This window comes from Triturus cristatus, chromosome 6 (assembly GCF_964204655.1).
Source record: "Triturus cristatus chromosome 6, aTriCri1.1, whole genome shotgun sequence".
In the NCBI taxonomy this organism is placed as follows: domain Eukaryota; kingdom Metazoa; phylum Chordata; class Amphibia; order Caudata; family Salamandridae; genus Triturus; species Triturus cristatus.
This window is the reverse complement of record NC_140589.1, coordinates 105,859,361-105,879,000: the sequence shown is the minus strand read 5'-3', so window position 1 is coordinate 105,879,000 and position 19,640 is coordinate 105,859,361. Positions and strand designations below refer to the sequence as shown.

The 19,640-nt window shown below is 53.4% G+C and overlaps 1 protein-coding gene across 1 annotated transcript in view; it reads left to right on the top strand.

Moving 5' to 3' along the window:
- LOC146816462 (ATP-binding cassette sub-family C member 10-like) overlaps positions 1-14,231 on the top strand; it is a 699,272-nt gene extending 685,041 nt beyond the window's left edge. The window contains exons 12-14 of the mRNA XM_085609512.1: positions 2,091-2,188; positions 2,845-2,957; positions 14,096-14,231. Of these exons, the coding sequence (XP_085465638.1) occupies positions 2,091-2,188; positions 2,845-2,957; positions 14,096-14,231 (347 nt within the window). The remainder of the gene's footprint in view (positions 1-2,090; positions 2,189-2,844; positions 2,958-14,095) is intronic.
- The last annotated feature ends 5,409 nt before the right edge of the window (positions 14,232-19,640 follow it).

Genomic DNA, 19,640 nt, shown 5'->3' with positions numbered 1-19,640 from the left:
TTTCGAAATTATGTCATACAATCGTTCATCAATTTGTGCTTTTTGCAATTATGACTACAGTATGACTGAAATAAATGGACGAGAATAGTGGACAAGTTAGGGATCATCCATGGTTCCTTGAGCAGTGGGTCTGCACACTTCACTCTCCCCAACAGCCATACAGAAAATAAAGCTGTAGCATCAAGAAGATGGAGGGTTCTGCCTCGGGGCTTTGAGTGAGCTTGTGGAAGACTCATGCTTCCTTATGTCTGATATCTCCTACAAACACTCTGGTGCCGATCACGATCCGGTAAAAAATGTCCCCGTACGACTCGTATCGGGTCTTTTCACCGTACGAATCGTACAAGTGCCGTACGAACTGGCAATCACGATTCGCATGGTAAAAAGTCCATACGAACCGCACTGGGAATATTTCCCCACACGTCCTCGGGTCGGAAAATGTGTCCGACACGTCCTCGTACGATTCACCGTACAAACGTGAAAGGTGAACTCCGACCGGGGAATCACGATCCATCCCGGGCGTCCGAATGTACAACCGTATGGTGAAAAGACCGCCCGCACCGAACTCCCATAACAACCATGGAGACGTCCAAACAGGTGCCCGGTACGTGCCGTACCCCCCCCCAGCCCCCGTAGGTACGCGCCGACCCCCCCCCCAGCCCCCGTAGGTACGCGCCGACCCCCCCCCAGCCCCCGTAGGTACGCGCCGACCCCCCCCAGCCCCCGTAGGTACGCGCCGACCCCCCCCCCAGCCCCCGTAGGTACGCGCCGCCCCCCCCCCCAGCCCCCGTAGGTACGCGCCGACCCCCCCCCAGCCCCCGTAGGTACGCGCCGACCCCCCCCCCCAGCCCCCGTAGGTACGCGCCGACCCCCCCCCAGCCCCCGTAGGTACGCGCCGACCCCCCCCCCCCAGCCCCCGTAGGTACGCGCCGACCCCCCCCCAGCCCCCGTAGGTACGTGCCGACCCCCCCTGTGTGTACACCCGTGTACGGTGCGTACCCCCCCGTGTACGTTCGAGTCGCACCCCCACCCGTGTATGTACGGTGCGTACCCCCCCGTGTACGCTCGAGTCGTACCCCCACCCGTGTATGTACGGTGCGTAGCGCTGGGGGTACTCACCGTACATACACGGGTGGGGGTACGACTCGAACGTACACGGGGGGGTCCGACTCGAGCGTACATGGGGGGGTTCGACTCGAGCGTACACGGGGGGTACGCACCGTACTTACACGGGTGGGGGTACGACTCGAACGTACACGGGGGGGTCCGACTCGAGCGTACACAGGGGGGGTTCGCACCGTACATACACGGGTGGGGGTACGACTCGAACGTACACGGGGGGTACGCACCGTACACGGGTGTACACACAGGGGGGGTCGGTGCGTACCTATGGGGGCTGGGGGGGGGGTCGGCGCGTACCTACGGGGGCTGGGGGGGGGTCGGCATGTACCTACGGGGGCTGGGGGGGGTCGGCGCGTACCTACGGGGGCTGGGGGGGGTCGGCGTGTACCTACGGGGGCTGGGGGGGGGGGGTCGGCGCGTACCTACGGGGGCTGGGGGGGGGGGTCGGCGCGTACCTACGGGGGCTGGGGGGGGTCGGCGCGTACCTACGGGGGCTGGGGGGGGGGTCGGCGCGTACCGGGCCACCTACTCTGGTCGATTCGCGCCGTACTTCGCTTTTGCGGCACTTTTTGGGTGCCGTGAAAATATTGCCGTCCGGACTGCTGTCGGTTCGATTCGTAATTCCTGGTTCGTGAAACGCTGCCTGAAAGCGTTCCGACGTCACGTCGCAGCATTCCCGGATCACATTCGTATGTATATTTTCGTCGGTCGGTGTTTTTTACGATTCGTACGGAAATGGTGTTTCCGTGCGAATCGTAATTCCATGTTTGTAAAGTTTTACAACCGGGTACGAGTCGGACGGGGAATTCGCTCCGACCGACGGTTCGTACGCGGTTTTTAACGGATCGTAATCGGCACCTCTGTTGATAGGGACCCCAATGTTGACTGCTAGTAATCCACAATTCTATGTGTTACCTGCCCTAGCTGGTCTGACATTCCCCATTGCAACTCTTTTTGTCTACATGCAGGTGGACTCGGTTCTGAAGTAGGAGAACGAGGGAAGAATTTCTCGGTTGGACAAAGGCAGCTTGTGTGCCTTGCAAGAGCCCTCCTGATGGATGCCAAGGTATGGTACACCTGATGCACAGTTAAGAAAGCAAGTTCAGGAAAAAGTGTTTGAAGAGATTAAAAAGAGCGTTCCCCGCATTTCTATAGAGCTCTCATGCATCAATGCAAATGCAAATTCTAACTGAGGATCATTCTTGTTTCAGCTTCCCTGAGACTAGCTGAGGGATACAGGTATTGTTGTAACCTAACAAAACATCCCCTTTAAATGTGAATCTGCCAGCTAAAGATACATATCATTACAAGTGTAGAAAACAAGGTGGTTAGACTATGGGGTTGAAAAACCATAGTCCTGATATGAGCTGTGGCTGAGCTTCCACAAAGTCCACACAATTTAGTTCCTAGAATTGAATTTTTTTTTATAACAATACAAAATTTACAGAACTGAGACTCTGTAGATCACTGAAAGAAGTTGATGGGCAAGGAACTTAATCAAAGAGTTGAATAATGTTAACATTGGATATGTACAAAATATATCATGGCATTGGTGAGACAGGAAATCCCTCAGTTTACAAATCCACCACCCTTGGTATTCTCCGAGATCAGAAAACAGACAGAACTGTTCAATCCCACTAGGACCCTCTCCTCACTCCCAAGGTGTACAGAAAAATACAGCTGCTTTTCTCCTCTCATGTTCCATCTCACCCTGTGGTGTAGGTTCTTTGCATCGATGAGGCCACAGCGAGTGTGGACCAGAAGACCGACCAGGTGCTGCAGCAGACGATTCGCAAACGATTTGCTGATAAAACAGTGCTGACAATCGCCCACAGGTACCCTAGCTTCTTCTACTAAATATTTAATAGATAGCACCTTTACGTTTACTGGTCATTAATTCATAAATGCCATATTGGAAATTGAAAACTGTTTGCCACATACCCATTATTTCAGCAGTAAAGTTAGGCATGACTGGGGGGGTTAGGGCCAGAGTCATAGTGGCAGGCAGACCACCAGAGTAAAATGTACTGTTCAGGGTGCTGTTTGATGCAGGCAGTCGATAGGGTGCAATGTGAGTGTGGTGTGTCGTACCAAGGAGTGCAGTTTTAGTGTTGTAAAGTACAGTGTGGGTTCTGTTGAATGTAGTGCGGGTGCAGTGAGGTGCAATATGATGGATTTTGGTTGCAATGTGAGTGCCTTGAGCCACAGTGTGGATATCTTACAGTGTAATGTCAGTAGTATACTCTGAGATATTTAGGGTGTAGTGTCGGTGTTGTGGGTTTCAGTATGAGTGATGGTCAGTTTGTGTGTGAGAGGGTGCACTGTGTGTCATATGGCCTTCTGTGTGAGTGCTGAAGGGTGCAGTGAAATTCAGTTTAAGCATGGTGAAATGTAGCATAATTGTTTGATATAGGTAGAGTGGCAAACTGGGCCATTGTTTGAGACACTGTGAAATTCATAGGGTAGCTTTGTCCCTATATATGTTACTGCAGCACAGTCGGAAGTTGTCAGCTGTCACTGACCAATTCTGCAGGACACACAAGCATGGATTAAGCAGAACTTGACAGTGTTCCTGAATATAATAAAACCTGGCTCATTTAAATGTAGTCACTGTCAGTACATTCTGCCTGTAGATGCTTCTCTTTCATTTTGCTCATCTTATTGGTGCCCCTACAGCATCTTGCTCCTTCTGCTCCTACTTCTGCTGGAGGCGTCTATAAAATCATCATAGTGAGAGACGGGTATTCCCACCCTTAATCAATCGAGTAGGAAAGACTTGTGTTCACAATTCACTAGCCCTCATTTACTAAGGTTTTGTGCAGGTATTCACGCTAGGTAAAATAATTCATTTACTTGCCATTTTAAATACCTGCGGTGCTAAACTGCATTGCACCGCATGAGTGGTAAATAAGGGTCACTTTATGTTTTAAATGATATAGGGTCTTACTGGGTGAACTTCTGTGGATGGTGCACTGTATGAACTGTAGTAGGGGATCTCTGTGTATAGTCATAATCATGTGAATAGTCCCGCCCATGTGCGTGGACCCCGGAGCACTTCATTAGATATATTCTCTTAAGTTGTCTTCTTCTGCAGTCCTGCATAGACACTTAAGAGATAAAGAAAGACAATAATGCAGCCTAAAAACAACTAGGCTACGCTGGCCATTACTTCATCCTGAAGTTAAAAAGATAGCCAGGTAACAGTTAAATGTAACTATTTTACTGAGTTTCACACATAGAGAAACTCCCCTTCACAAAGATCCTTTTTTCATGATAAAGATGAAGGGTTGGACAGACAAACCCCATAGGCTGTCATTATGTGTCTGTAAACGGATACCGTGCCTTTAAAAATCCTTCCAGAGACCCTCGGTATCCCATGATGCACAGCCAAAGGCTAGTTACTTTCAGTTCTTTTTTCCGGCTCCTGCTAGCAGGACCCTGGAGCATTGAGCTCTACCTTGAGTGGTATATTTTTCAATAATTAAGCTTTCTAAAGTTAGTTTGAGTGTTTTACTCGACGTCTTTGGCATTTTCCTTCTTTTTGCTATCTTTTTTGGGCAGTTAGCCCACATTTCTCTTGCCGAAATGCCATCTTTATCCGACAAGTGCCATGAATGTGGCAGGAAGAAGGCCAAGTCGGACGCCCACAGAGTTTGTATTCTCTGTCTACCTACTTCACATGTTCCTGAATCCAGAGCCATCTGTACATCCTTCTCCAGGAGGACCCTGCGTGACAGGGAGAAAATTCGTCTTCAAGGCCTGGAGCAGAGAAGACAACAGGCTGCAGGTGGGACATCTGGTCAAGGAGAGAGCTAGTCCTCCTCTAAGACGCATGTGTCGGCATCTGGGGGGGCTCCCCAGTCGAAAGAAGGCTCAAAAACTACGCTGGTCCCAGTCGACGTCGAAGGCAACAACATCGATGTCGAGACCAGGTATGACGACGATCTGCTCCCCGTCGACTCAGTGCTCTTGGTCGAAGCGACGTCGAAGATCAACGTCGAGGCCTCGGGTGAGGTCGATGTCAAGGACATCCTGGTCAATGTCGACATACCATCGCCGTCGATCTGGGTCGAGGAGATATCGGCGCTCGCCGTCGAGGCGACACCGCCGCTCACCGTCGACGAGACGTTCAACGTCGAGACGAAGAAGGTCGACGTCGAGGAGGTATCCTCGTAGTTCGAGGTCGAGAGACTAGTCTCCCTCTGTGGTCAGCCTCTCAACGTCGACAACAAGTTCTAGATCACAACAACGTCGGCACTCGCCGTCGAGGGGCACTACATCCAGGGCTCCCTCTTCAAGGCCAGCCCGCAAACGGAGGAGGGTGGAATCTACCTCGGACTCGGAGTATTCCAGGACCCATTCTCCAACTAGGACACTGGAACCTGCTCCTGGTCAGCCTGTGGCTCCTCTTCAGTCACCCCCTCTGCGGTCCAGGACTCCTACTCCTCCTCCTCCTCCTCCTCCTAAAACTCCTCCACCTCCGCCTCCTCCTCCGTCTCAGCCACCTGCAGAACCTAGAAGGGCAAGGTCACGGTCCCAGCCAAGACATCGCTCTTGCAGCCGGCACCGTTCTTCTACAAGGTCTCACCGACGCCGTTGTCACGAGAGATCTCGTTCTCGATATACTGGGGACATCCACTAGTGAGGGGAGATACTCGCCCACATTATCGGACTCGCCACCTCTGAGAGTGTCACCTGTTGATGATATTGCCACATTCCAGGAGGTTCTTGTGAGGGAAGCGGCTAAACTGGGCATTGCGTTGTCTGTGCCTACTCCCACTACGTCGGTGATTTTTGAGACGCTGAAGCAGAGGCAAACCTCTCGTCCTCTGCTTCCATTGGTACCCGGATTGGAGGAACCAGCGATGGTGTTATTCCTTACGCCTTCCTCGATAAAATCTGTGCCTTTGAGGCTCCAGAAGAAAAACCGTCCCCCGAACTCTGACCCTGCATTCCTTCGGGCGGACCCCACCCCACCCGGATTCAGTAATCTTGGTGGTAGCAAAGAAGCAGTATGCTACGGCCCTCTCGTCCACAGTCCCTCCGGACAAGGAAAGCCGTAAGCTGGACTCTGTGGGGAGAAAAGTCTGCAACACTGCAGCAACATCATTGAAGGCGGCTAGTTCTACTGCCCTGCTGGACCGTTACGACCGTTGAAGAGACCGTTGGGAGTCTCTTCACCAGTTCATAGGCCTCCTACCTAGGGACAAACTGGAGGATTTCCAGGAGGTACTCAACGAAGGACTGATGGTCTCTAATAAGATTATCAGCGCGGAGGCGGACACCTCTCCTTGCAGCCCACGAGTATTGTCATGGCGTTACTCTCCGACGGCATTCCTGGTTGCGTCTCATCTCTTTAAAACCAGAGGCTCAGCAGCGCATCGCGAACCTTCCATTCTTGGGTACCACCCTCTTTGGTTCCCATGCAGACGAGGAGATTGCCCGCATGAAGGCTGAGATGGAAACCCTCAAAGCTGTTGGCTTGGAGAAGCCTAAGGAGCAGCGTAGGAATTTCTGCCCTCTCCAACTGCGTTATTTCAATCAGCGATTCCAGCGTGGGCAGGGCCGTCAGTCTGGACAGCAACAGCAGCAACAGTTTCAACGGTCATTTCAGCCATTTCAGAGACGCCAGTCGAGAGGAAGGTCTAACCAGCGGGTTCCAAGCCCTGAAGGGTTACTTCCCCCTCTTCCGTTGCCCATTCCGGTGGGGGGAAGCATTCAAAATTATCTGGCAGGGTGGAAAAAGATAACTCAGGACAGTTGGGTGCTGAATATTGTTCGCAATGGATACTATCTACGTTTCACCAGCCCTCCTCCATCGATACCGCCAGTTCTCTCTCAGCACCGGCTGCGTGAGCTTTAGGTGGAAGCCGATACCCTGCTAAGGAAAAGGGCGATAGAACTGGTTCCTCCTATCCAGAGGGGACAAGGTTTATATTCAAGATTCTTTCTCGTACACGAATTCAGACCCATTCTCGACTTGCGGCAAGTGAACAAATGGATCCAAAGAGAAAAGTTCTGCATGTTATCCCTGCATCATATCTACCCTCAGCTGCATCAGGGAGACTGGCTATGTGCACTATATCTGCAAGACGCATATGTTCATGTGCCCATAGCAAGGAAACATCGCAAGTTCCTACGGTTCCTGGTCGGCACCAATCACTACCAATATGCAGTGCTTCCCTTCGGCCTGAAGTCAGTGCCCAGGACTTTTCCAAAATGCATGGCAGTAGTCGCAGCACACCTCCGGAAGAGCAAAGTGTTTGTCTATCCATCCCTGGATGACTGGCTGATCAAGGCAGCCACGTTTCAGGAAGCACAACTGCATTTCAACAGAATCGCTTGGGTCTACACATCAATCTCTCAAAGTCTATCCCGACTCCTGTCTAGTGTCTGCAGTATCTGGGAGCCTCCATCGATACTTGCAAAGCAGCATGTGTCCTTCAGAGGAGAGACGCTTATCAATCCTTCGGAAGGCTCAGACTCTCATGACCATACCCTTCCCGACGGTGAGGAAGGTGTCCTCTCTCCTGGGTTCCATGGCCTTGTGCATTTTTCTCACTCCTCATGCACGCCTCCGAATGCGGCCTCTGCAGGAATGTTTGGAGGATCAGTGGAACCAGAAAGAGGGGAGTTGGGAGAACAGGATTATGTTGTCACAGCAAGCCATCCAGTCTCTACGATGGTGGTGCTCTCCACACAATCTCCTCAGAGGGACTCCTTTCCACAAGGAGATTCCAACACAGACCATCGTGACAGATGCGTCTCTCCACGGCTGGGGTGCGCATTCGGATCAACTACAGATACAGGGCAGGTGGTCCGTGAAGGAGTCCACGTATCACATCAACTTCCTGGAACTTCGAGCTGTTCACTTGGCACTGAAAGCTTTCCAGCCTTCCTTTGCGCACCAATTCCCTGCTTGTACAGACTGACAACACAACAACGATGTTCTATCTCAACAAGCAGGGGGGATCCCACTCTCGCCCACTGTCTCGGGAGGCCCAGGTGATCTGGCATTGGCTTCTGGCCAGGGACTTGACCATCACAGCGACTCACCTCCCGGGTGTGCAAAATGCTCAGACAGACGCTCTCAGCAGACTCGTTCTCGAAAATCACGAGTGGGTCTTAAACGACGATGTGGTGCAAGAAATATTCGAAAGATGGGGAACTCCGGAGGTCGATCTGCTCGCCACTACGGAAAACAGGAAATGCCGCGACTTCGCCTCCAGGTTCTACCAACCAGGGACGCTGGGGAATGCACTGTGGATCAACTGGTCGAACAGCTTTCTCTTCACTTTTCCACTCATTCCCCTGATCCCGACAGTGTTGATCAAACTTTCCCAATCACGGGCCAAGATGATCCTCATTGCTCCGGAGTGGCCCCGTCAGTGGTTGATCTACTACACCGGTCTCTCCTGCCTCACCTTCAGCTTCCGTGTCGGCCGGACCTTCTCACGAAGTTCGGAGGGCAGATGGTGCATCTCAACCTCTCGTCATTGAATTTGGCAGCATGGCTCCTGAGCTAGTGCAGTATGGACATTTAAATCTCCCTCAGAACTGTATGGAGATATTAAAAGAAGCGAAAAGACCATCTACACGCACTTCCTATGCATATAAATGGAAGAGATTTTGCATTTGGTGTGCCTCTAAGAATGCAGATCCTACCTCCTGGAAGGAGGATGTCATTCTTCCATATTTGCTTGTAAGGTAGGTCGCTCCCCCTCCGCACAGCACCGCCTGTGCGTCCTGTCCCTGCCCCAGCTGCCGCTACGGAGGTAAGTTCTGTGCCCCCGTGATCTGTGCCCGTTTTCTCTTTTGTAACCCCTGTGATCTGTGCCCGTTTTCTCTTTTGTGACCCCAGTGATCTGTTCCCGTTTTCTCTTTTGTGACCCCCGTGATCTGTGCCCGTTTTCTCTTTTGTGACCCCCGTGATCTGTCCCCTTTTCTCCTTTGTGACCCCCGTGATCTGTGCCCTTGACATCCGTGCCGTCCATCGCTCCCGTTCCTGCCGCTGCGTCCCCTGTGGCCCCGCCCCCCTGACTGTCCATTCGCTGCCCCTACCTCCCGCTTCCCAGCTGCTCCTCCCTCCCACCTCCCCATATATGCCGAAGGCAAGCCCGTCTGCGCCCGTCCGCGCCTGGACCGCGCCCAGTGCCAGGACCTCTGGCCCCCACGAACGCCACGACGCCCGTCTCCGCGACAACTCCAGCACCCTTCACGCACTCAACGCCGGACGATCACGCACCTGCTGCCTGGCTGCCCTGAGGCACACCTAAGGACCCTTCTCCTGCCGGAACTGCAGCTTCACCAGCATCCGGCCCGCCAACCCACCTACCAAAGAACCCAACCACCTCAGATGCATCCTTCTCAACACCCGCTCCGCATGCAAACACGCCGTGGAACTCTGGGACCTACTGTACTCCAACACCCAAGACGTCGCCTTCCTGACGGAGACCTGGCTGAACCCCTCCTCGGCACCCGACATCGCCATAGCCATCCGGAAGGCTATAAAATTACCTGCAGGGCCCGCACCAATGGAGTAGGAGGAGAAATCGCCATCGTCCACAGGACCTCTCTCAAAGTCTTAACCAACACCGGCGACACCGCCGAACACCTGTACTTCCAGATCCACACTGATCCCAACACCACCCTCAGAGGAACCCTCATCTACAGACCTCCCGGACCATGAGCACAGTTCAGCGACTCCATCACCGACCTCGTCAGCACACACGCCCTCGCCTCCACGGACTACATCCTCCTCGGGGACCTGAACTTCCCCCTCGAGAACAACAACGACACCAACTCCTCCACCCTGATCGACAACCTCGCCAACCTCAGACTCAGACAACTCATCACTACACCCACCCACTCCGCCGGCCACACGCTTAACCCCATCTTCTCCGCAAGCTCCCACGTCTCCTTCAACCACACCACCGAGCTCCACTGGACCGATCACCGCTGCATCCACTTCACCTTCCAGAAACCCACCACACACCACCGCACCCAACAGATGCCGCGCCACTGCTGGGGCAAAGTCACTGAAGACCAGCTTTCCACCTCCCTCGCCCGGAACCCACCCGTAGATCCGACCGACCCCGACACCGCCTCCCGCAACCTCAAACAGTGGATCAACGAATGCGCCATCACCCTCGCCCCCCTCAAGAAGCCCTCCAACACCCACACTAGCAAGAAAGCCAGCTGGTTCACCAAACACCTCCAGGCCTCCAAGCGAACCTGCCGAAAACTCGAAAAAACCTGGATCCGTGAACGAACACCGGAAAGCTACACCGCCCACAAGAACGCCACCCGCAGACACCACCACCACCTCATCAGATGCGCCAAAAGGACCTCCTTCAAAGACCGCCTAGACAACAACGCACACAACAGCAAAGAGCTCTTCAACATCGTGAAAGAACTCTCCAACCCCAGCTCCAACACCAACGACATCCCACCTTCTCAAGACCTGTGCGACTCGCTGGCCACCTTCTTCCATCGCAAGATTGCAGACATCCATGACAGCTTCAACACCATCACCACCCTGGCAACCACTGAGACCCCCGCTCCCACCACCCGCACCAACCACCTGATCGCCTGGACCAACATTAACGATGACGACACCATCAAGATCATGAACACCATCCACTCCGGAACCCCAGAAGAGCCCTGCCCACACCACATCTTCAACAAAGCCAGCAGCAGCATCGCACCCCATCTCCGGAAAACCATCAACATCTCTTTCGAGACAGCGACCTTCCCGGAGAGCTGGAAGCACGCAGAGATCAACGCCTTACTCATGAAACCCAAAGCGGACCCCAAGGACCTCAAGAACTTCCGACCCATCTCCCTGCTCCCGTTCCCGGTGAAGATCATTGAAAAGGCCGTCATCAAACAACTGACCAGCTTCCTCGAGGAGAACAGCATCCTGGACCCGTCTCAGTCCGGGTTCCGCAGCAACCACAGCACCGAAACTGCCCTCATCGCCGCAACCGATGACATCAGGTCCCTGCTAGACAATGGAGAAACCGCGGCCCTCATCCTCCAGGACCTGTCATCCGCCTTTGACACGGTCTGCCACCGCACACTACGAACACGCCTCTACGATGACGGAATCCAAGAGAAAGCCCTGGACTGGACCGCCTCCTTCCTCTGCGGCAGAACACACAGCGTCCGCCTCTCCCCCTTTCGCTCCAAAGCCACCGAGATCATCTGCGGCGTACCCCAAGGCTCATCCCTCAGCCCAGCGTTGTTCAACGTCTACATGGCACGACGGCACGACCTCAACATCATCTCCTACGCCGACGACACCCAGCTGATCCTCGCCCTCACCAAGGACCCCCACACCGCCAAAACCATCCTACACGAAGGAATGAAGGCCGTCGCCGACTGGATGAGGAACAGCCGACTGAAGCTGAACTCGGACAAGATGGAGGTCCTCATCCTCGCATCCACCCCCTCGGCCTGGGACGACTCCTGGTGGCCAACTGCACTAGGAACACCCCCAACACCCACCGACCATGCACGCAACCTAGGGGTCATCCTTGACTCTACCCTCTCCATGACGAAGCAGGTCAACGCCGTCTCCTCCTCCTGCTTCAACACCCTCCGCATGCTTCACACCGAAACAAGAAGGACGGTCACCCAGGCCCTCGTCAGCAGTAGACTGGACTACGGAAACGCACTCTATGCAGGAGCCCCGGCCAAACTCCTGAAACGGCTTCAACGCATCCGGAACACCTCCGCACGCCTGATCCTTGACATCTCTCACCGCAGCCACATCACACCCCACCTGAGAGACCTACACTGGCTCCCTGTCAACAAGAGGATAACCTTCAAACTCCTCAACCACGCACACAAGGCACTCCACAACATTGGACCAACGTACCTCAACAGCCGACTCAGCCTCTACACCCCCACCCGCCAGCTCCACTCAGCAGACCGCGCCCTCGCCACCGTCCCCCGCATCTGAAGAGTGACCGCCGGCGGCAGATCATTCTCCCACCTCGTCGCCAAGACATGGAACATCCTCCCCATCTGCCTGCAGCAGACCTTCTGACCTTCAGAAGACTTCTCAAGACCTGGCTCTTCGAACAGTAGCAACTTCCATCCCCCCACCCCAGTGCCTTGAGACCCTCGCGAGTATGAAGTGCGCTTTACAAATGCCATGATTGATTGATTGATTGTATTTGGCTCAATCTGGCCTGAATTTTCATTCCATTAAAGTTCACCTAGCAGCTTTAACTGCGTATAGGAAATGTCCTCCACAAACTTCCTTTTTACAACTCCCAGTCATCAAAGATTTTCTGGAAGGTTTGAAGAAAGTGTTTCCTCCCATTAGGCGTCCTTCACCTCCGTGGGAGCTTAATGTGGTGCTTTCTAGACTGATGCGGGAGCCTTTTGAGCCCATTCATAAGGCTTCTCTCCAGCATCTGTCCTGGAAGGCAGCTTTCCTTGTAGCCATAACATCGCTTGCAGGGTGAGTGAAATCCAGGCTCTCTGTTGTCAAGAGCCTTACACAGTGTTTCATTCTTCTAAGGTAGTCATGAGGACTCACCCTAAATTCCTTCCAAAAGTAGTGTCAGAGTTTCATGTGAATCAAACAATTTCTTTACCCACATTTTTTCAGCATCCTTCCTGCTGAGAGATGCCTTCATTCTCTCAATGTTAGAAGGGTGTTGAAGTTCTACTTAGATAAGACTAAGGAGATTTGTAGATCGGATCATTTGTTTGTTAACTTTGGCTCTGTCAGGACTGGTCTTGCTACCTCCAAGCAATCCATCTCCAGGTGGATCGTGTCCTGTATTCAGTTGTGTTATCAGAAAGCCAACAAGACTCTAGTTAATAAGCCTAAGGCTCACTCTACCAGAGGTAAAGCTGCTACAGCGGCTTTACTCCGTAACGTCCCTATTGCAGAAATCTGTAAGGCTGCCACTTGGAAGTCAGTCCATACCTTTACTAAACACTACTGCCTGGACTCTGATGCCAGGGAAGATGCTCAGGTTGGGTAGGCTTCACTGAGGAATCTATTTGCACAAAAGTGGGTCTGTTTATTTCTTCCACCGCTGGGGTTTGTTGTTTGGGGATGGGCTTGCTATTCTATTCACATGATTATGACTATACACAGAGATCCCCTAATATAGAAGGAGTAGTTTCTTACCTGTAACTCCAGTTCTGTAGTAGGGGTATCTCTGTGATAGTCATAAGCAACCCGCCCTCCTCCCCGGTGGATGAAACAGTATGTCCAGAATTTAGCAGGCCTTGCTTTATACGCCTTCCAAAAGAACTGAAAGTAACTAGCCTTTGGCTGTGCATCATGGGATAACGAGGGTCTCTGGAAGGATTCTTAAAGGCACGGAATCCATTTACAGACACATAATGGCAGCATATGGGGCTTTTCTGTCCAACCCTTCATCTCTATCATGAAAAAAGGATCTTTGTGAAGGGGAGTTTCTCTATGTGTGAAACTCAGTAAAATAGTTACATTTAACTGTTACCTGGCTATCTTTTTCACTTCAGGATGAAGTAATGGTCAGCGTAGCCTAGTTGTTTTTAGGCTGCATTATTGTCTTTCTTTATCTCTTAAGTGTCTATGCAGGACTGCAGAAGAGCACAAATTAAGAGAATATATCTAATGAAGTGCTCCGGGGTCCACGCACATGGGCGGGACTATTCACATGATTATGACTATCACAGAGATACCCCTACTACAGAACTGGAGTTACAGGTAAGAAACTACTCCTTTCCTGTGATTATTCACGTCCTACTTGTAGGCACCTCCAGCTGCATGTCATAATAGCTGTGTGGCGAGGGCCATTGAGCTATGGATGGAGAATTAGCAAGACTTACACTCTCTTCTTACGCCAGAGCTTCCATAACTCATTGTACAAGGAACACCCTGTGTAGTCCCATTGCTGTCACTCTCTTCCTATTTACACTCTTCCCTAATGCACCTGTCCTCCCCCCTCTCTTCATGCAGGTTGGACACGATCATGGACTCTGACCGGGTGTTGGTGATGCAGGCTGGGAAGGTTTTGGAGATGGGGTCCCCTCAAGTGCTGTGTAACATGGAAGACTCTGCTTTCTACCGGCTTGTCCATGGCGAACAGCTATGACAGGCGAGCCAATGCCGCAATGAGGAAGCAATGGGACACGAGGTTCCATTGGGAGAATTGGGACCAAGCTGTATTGGTTAACAAATTGACTTGGCCTGTCGCCAGTTAATGAAAGGTCATTGACATCTGAATGCAGAGGATAAATGTGCACTAAGTGCACCATTATCACTATTCCTATCCTGGTGGACAACAGCTGAAATTAATGCTACCTCGCAAGCTGTTGAAAGTGTCAAGGAATGAATCAACGAGGAACATGAGATGTGCATTAGCTAGAAGAGTGGGCAGTGTGGGTAGTTGCACCTGCCGCAGGCACACACAGATCATAGGTTTAAGGCTGTCTGCTTGGTGCCTTCCAGGAAATGGAAACAAAGACTTACTTGAGGGAAGGGACAGGCATGGTATATTTTGGCAGGGCCACAAATGTAGCAAAGGGTGTGAGGACACAGGTATAACTATGAATCAGTGGGTAGTGGCTCTGGAAGATGAGCAGCCACAGTTTGCAGACAGTGCCTGGATTATGAAGGAATACACAGGAAAGAGGGACAGTCAAGAGCATACAGTGAAAGCTGGACATAACTGATAGAAACTTCTAGTTGTAGATTCCTTACCCTTAGAATTACCCTCAGGCATCAGTCTGGATCCAGTGATTTTTCTTTAGCAGTACCGCTGCACGTTGATTGGCTCCGCGTCTGGCATCATGCGCACCGGAAATGACGTTGCAGAACCGACCTAGAGGCCACCTGGACGCGCTGACGTCAGTTCTTTTTCCGCATCAGCCTACGAGCAGAGCCATAGAGAGCTACCCCTTAGCTGTTTTTTGGCTACTCTTTTTTTACTTTTATCAACCAAAAAAAATCCAGAGTCTTGGACTCATGGTGCGTCGAGATGTCCCAACGTAGGACCGGATTCAAGCTCTGCGGATCCTGTCATCGGATGTTGTCCATGACAGATCCGCACCTCGTGTTCCTCTAGTGCTTGGAGCGCAGCCATGACAGAAAGTCGTGCTCCAAGTGGCAGGCCATGAATCCGAAGGCTTTGCAGGAGCGATTTCGAAAGCTGTTGTAGGCCAGGCGCTCAGCTCTGCATCGCTCCCATTCTCGATCGACAGGAAAGTCCCGAGAATGGTTGCGGAACCCGCACTACTCGTCCCATTCGAAATCTTCAGGATGCTCAGGTAAGCACAAGAAGAAGTTAAAGAAGCATAGCTGTTCTTCGACTTCACCCCGTCCGTCGGCCAGCGCAACGCGGGACATAGAGTGTCGTTGCTCTAGGCCTCCATCCTAGGCGCCTCTTTCTGAGACCATTCTGCACCTCCCCACAGTTCCAGGATCCGGGGCATCTGCTGTCCAGTTGTGACAGTTCTATGAGGCCTTGCACCTCATCTTTGGGCAGTCTGGCTCCACTGGTGCACCTTCAGGCCCCGCGTAGTTGGTCGGGGGCCCCAAGCCTTCAACACTGGTGGCTTGGGCCCCGGACCTGGAGGGCCCCAGTGGATCCTTTATCGCATCTAGATCAATGTCTGTCGTTCCACTTCGACCTTCCCCGATATCAATCCCGACAGCGACGCTCCCTGCGCCGACCATGCCCCCCGGCATCGACCCCATTCTTGTCCCTGACTTTGACACGGAGCCGGGCCGGCATCCATCGACGTCAATTCTGACACCAGAAGGGACTTTTGTCCATGTGTCCATTCCCGGTGTTGATTTTGTACTGGGAGGTGGTGAAGAGGACTGGGAGGGGACGCTGGACCGTTTAACAAACCATGGACTGGTGGATGGACTTGGCTGAGGCCAGTGGGTTGGATACTTCCCCTGACACTGACTTATTTCTACCCCTACCGTGGCTATGGAGGAGGGGGCGTCCTTCGCAGTGGGGATGAGAAGGGCAGCCGAGGTCCTGGCCCTCCTTCTCCCTTTGGGGGCAGCCAGGACTCACCTTCTGACAAAGGTGCTTCAGCCTATGGCTTTTACCTGAACCTCTTTTGCCTTTTATTGAAGCCCTCACTGATGTCCTTCTGGGCCAGGCCCAGCACAAAGGCTCCTGTGGATAGGACAATCGCCCGCCACCATCGCCCTGCTCCAGGTGACCCAACGTTCTTTACTCAACAACCTTTCCCTGGGAGCTGGGTTGTCCAAGCCTCATATTGCAAAGGCAAATCCCCTTCTGCACCCCGATGGGGAATCCAAGAAGCTGGACCATCTTGGGAAGAGGATGTTTTCTTCCTACAGCTTGGCATTGCCGTCGGTGAATGCCGCTTGCCTCTGGAGCCGATACTCCCATAGCATCTGGCACACGGTTGCGCAGGTGCTGCCTCAGTGCCCGGAGGAGGACCAGGCTGTCGTTTGGCAGTTGCGGACAGGAGAGATACAGCGAAATTCACCAAACGCTGTGGACTGGAAACCACCGACATACTGGGCAGAATGGTTGCCTCATCAGTTGCATTATGATGACGGTACGCCTGATTGAGGACTTCTGGCTTTTCATGGGATGTCCAATCTACTCTGTAGGACATGCCGTGTGATGGCACTCGCCTTTTCGGCGACAAGGCAGACTCAGTGCTTGAGTGCCTCAAGGAATCTTGGGCTACAGCCAGATCCTTGGCCTCACGGCTATGAACCGTCCCCCTCAGTCTGCCTTATGTCTCTTTCACGGCTACGGAAGGGGGGCACAGCCACATCCCGTCCAGCCGAGCCACTGAGTCATGCAGGCTGGCCAGCCTCTGCGTAGCCTTGGACGTGGGACCCAGCGTCCTCATGGGTGAGGGAGAAAGCGTTTTTTTTTTTTAAAATGTGTTTATTGACTGCATACAAGGAACAGTGATATACAGATCCGAGTGCCATCAACCCAAGGCCCGCCATTTTGTCTCATCTCGCAATCGATTACATCGGCTATCCCACATCCCGGAGGCCGGGCATCACCGTGCTAAACTGAATAAACACCTAATGCTTCCCGAGTGTCCCTCCAGCTCAGCGCTTGCATGCGGGGCAGACCCCCTGTCTGCGGTCAGGCTTTAACGCGCTCCTTTCCCCAAAGCTTAGGGGACAGTCACTCTTTTTTATGGCCATAAAACTCCAAACCCCCTCCCTCCCCTCACGCTTCCCCCAACTCCCCTAACCCACCCTCCCCAACCAAACCCCTGAGGTCCTAAGTTAGTCGCAGTATCGCTCGCATCCCGCACTCAGCCGCCACTCATCCTCATCTAGTGTCACCCGCCCGAACACCTCCTACGGGAGTTCCCTCTTCTGCAACATCCGTGTCAGGGCCCCCATCCGGGCTTCCTGCTGCAGCCCCCCGCCCGCTCAGGTATGCCTCATACAATTCCCAGAAGTTTTTAGGCCTGCTACGCAGCGGCAGCAACTCGCTGAACCTCTCCGCTTGGGTGCAGCAGTACAGCACATCGCGTTTCCACTGCTCCACTGTGGGCACGGGGCCACGCATCCAGCTCATCGCCACTCGTCGTTTCGCCACTAGCATCCCCATATCAACCAGGCGTCTGGCAGCCCTCGGCACACCTCTTGAATGCCCCAATAGCGCCACCGCCGGGTCCGGAGCCAGCTCCACCCCCGTCACCCCCACTATCTGGTGGCATACCGCCACCCAAAAGTTGTATATGCCCGGGCATTGCCACGCCAGGTGGAGGAAGTCAGCCGTCGGGTGTCTGCAACGTTCGCATACAGGGTCGTCACGCAGCCCATATCTATGCAAGCGCTCCGGCGTGTAGTAGTACCTGTTGAGGAATTTGAAATGGACCAGCCGGTGTCTGCCATGCAGAGAGATGCGTCTAATCCCCGTGCAGCAGTACGCCCACATTGCATCGTCAATGGTAATCCCTAAGTCCCTTTGCCAGTCCAGTCTGCATTTTGCGAACTCGTGCACTCTATGCGATTGCGCCATTCTGTACAACTTAGAGATCAACCCGCGGGGGCTATCATTCTTAATTATGTATGTCAGTTCCTGAACCTCCGCCGGCTCCTCCATATCTCTCCCCAACAACTGTCTCCAGGCCTGCCTGACTCTGTAATACTGAAAACGCTGCAATTGTGTGCACTCCGCGCCCGAGGCTGCCACCGCCGCCCACGTTTTGACATGGCCGTCAGCAAACATGTCACCCATTGTGTGCACTCCCAGCTCCTTAAGCGCTCGCCGCACTCCCTCCTCCTTGCAAGGGGTCAGCCACACCGCCCAGGCAGTGGGCATTGCCGGTGAATACAGCTGCGCCCCAGAGTCGCACTGTAGTATACAGTTCCAGGCATGCCTAGTGGAGTTCAAGGAATCAAGAAATCCCGTGCGGCGGTCCGGATGCTCAAAAATTACCGCTGGGAGCGGCAACGGCGCCGCAAACAATGTCTCCAGTCTAAGATACGGGACAGCCTCGCCCCCGTGTATCCAGCTATGCGCCTGAGCTCCCTGCGCCACTCGGTAGTACAGCTCCATGTCGGGTGCCCCCAGGCCACCCATCTGGTAAGGTAGCGTCAGTACTTTCCAGCTGGTCCGCGCCTGCTTGCCAGCCCACGCCAGCCTTAGCAATGATGCCTGTAGCCGCGCGAAGAAAGCACGCGAGAGCACCATGGGGATGTTCGTAAAAAGAAACAGGAACCGAGGGAGCACCACCATCTTCATAATGGATATGCGTCCCAATAACGAAAGGGGCAGCTTGATCCAGGTCTCCACGTCGTCTTCCAGTTTACTTATGGCCCGTCCGTAATTCTCAGATAGCACCACCTCTGAGTCCCTATGGAGCTGGATCCCCAGGTACCGAACCGGTTCCTCAGACCAGTGCAACGGGTACTCCATAGCAAAGGGGGTCGTGACTGGCGTCAGCGGGAACACAATAGATTTATCCCAGTTCACCGTCAGCCCGGAGAGCGCTCCAAAGTGGACTACCTCCCTCAACACTGGGGCTAGGTTATTTTCCGGGTCCCTGACATATAGCAGGGTGTCGTCTGCATACGTGGAGATCGTTATTCTGTAAGTAGGGAAATTGATGCCTCGAAGGCTGTGGTATTCACGCATAGCGCACGCCAGCGGTTCTGCCACCAGGGCATACAACAAAGGTGACAGGGGGCACCCCTGCCTCGTGCCCCTCGTAATTGTTATCGGGTCCGTGACTCTGTCGCCCAAGCGTATTCGCGCCGTGGGGCCATTATATAGTACTCCTATCATTTGTAGGAAGATCGGACCGAGCCCCATGCGCGTCAGGACCTGCCGCATAAATGGCCACTCGACAGAGTCAAATGCCTTTTCCATGTCGAGAAACACCGCGAGCGCGCGCGCTTCGGGGCGAACGTGTTGCATGACGCCAAACACCGTCCGCAAATTATATGTGAGGTTCCTGCCCGGCATGAATCCCGCCTGCTCTGGGGCGACCAGTTCGGGAGCGAGAAGGGCCAGCCGCGTGGCCAGGATCTT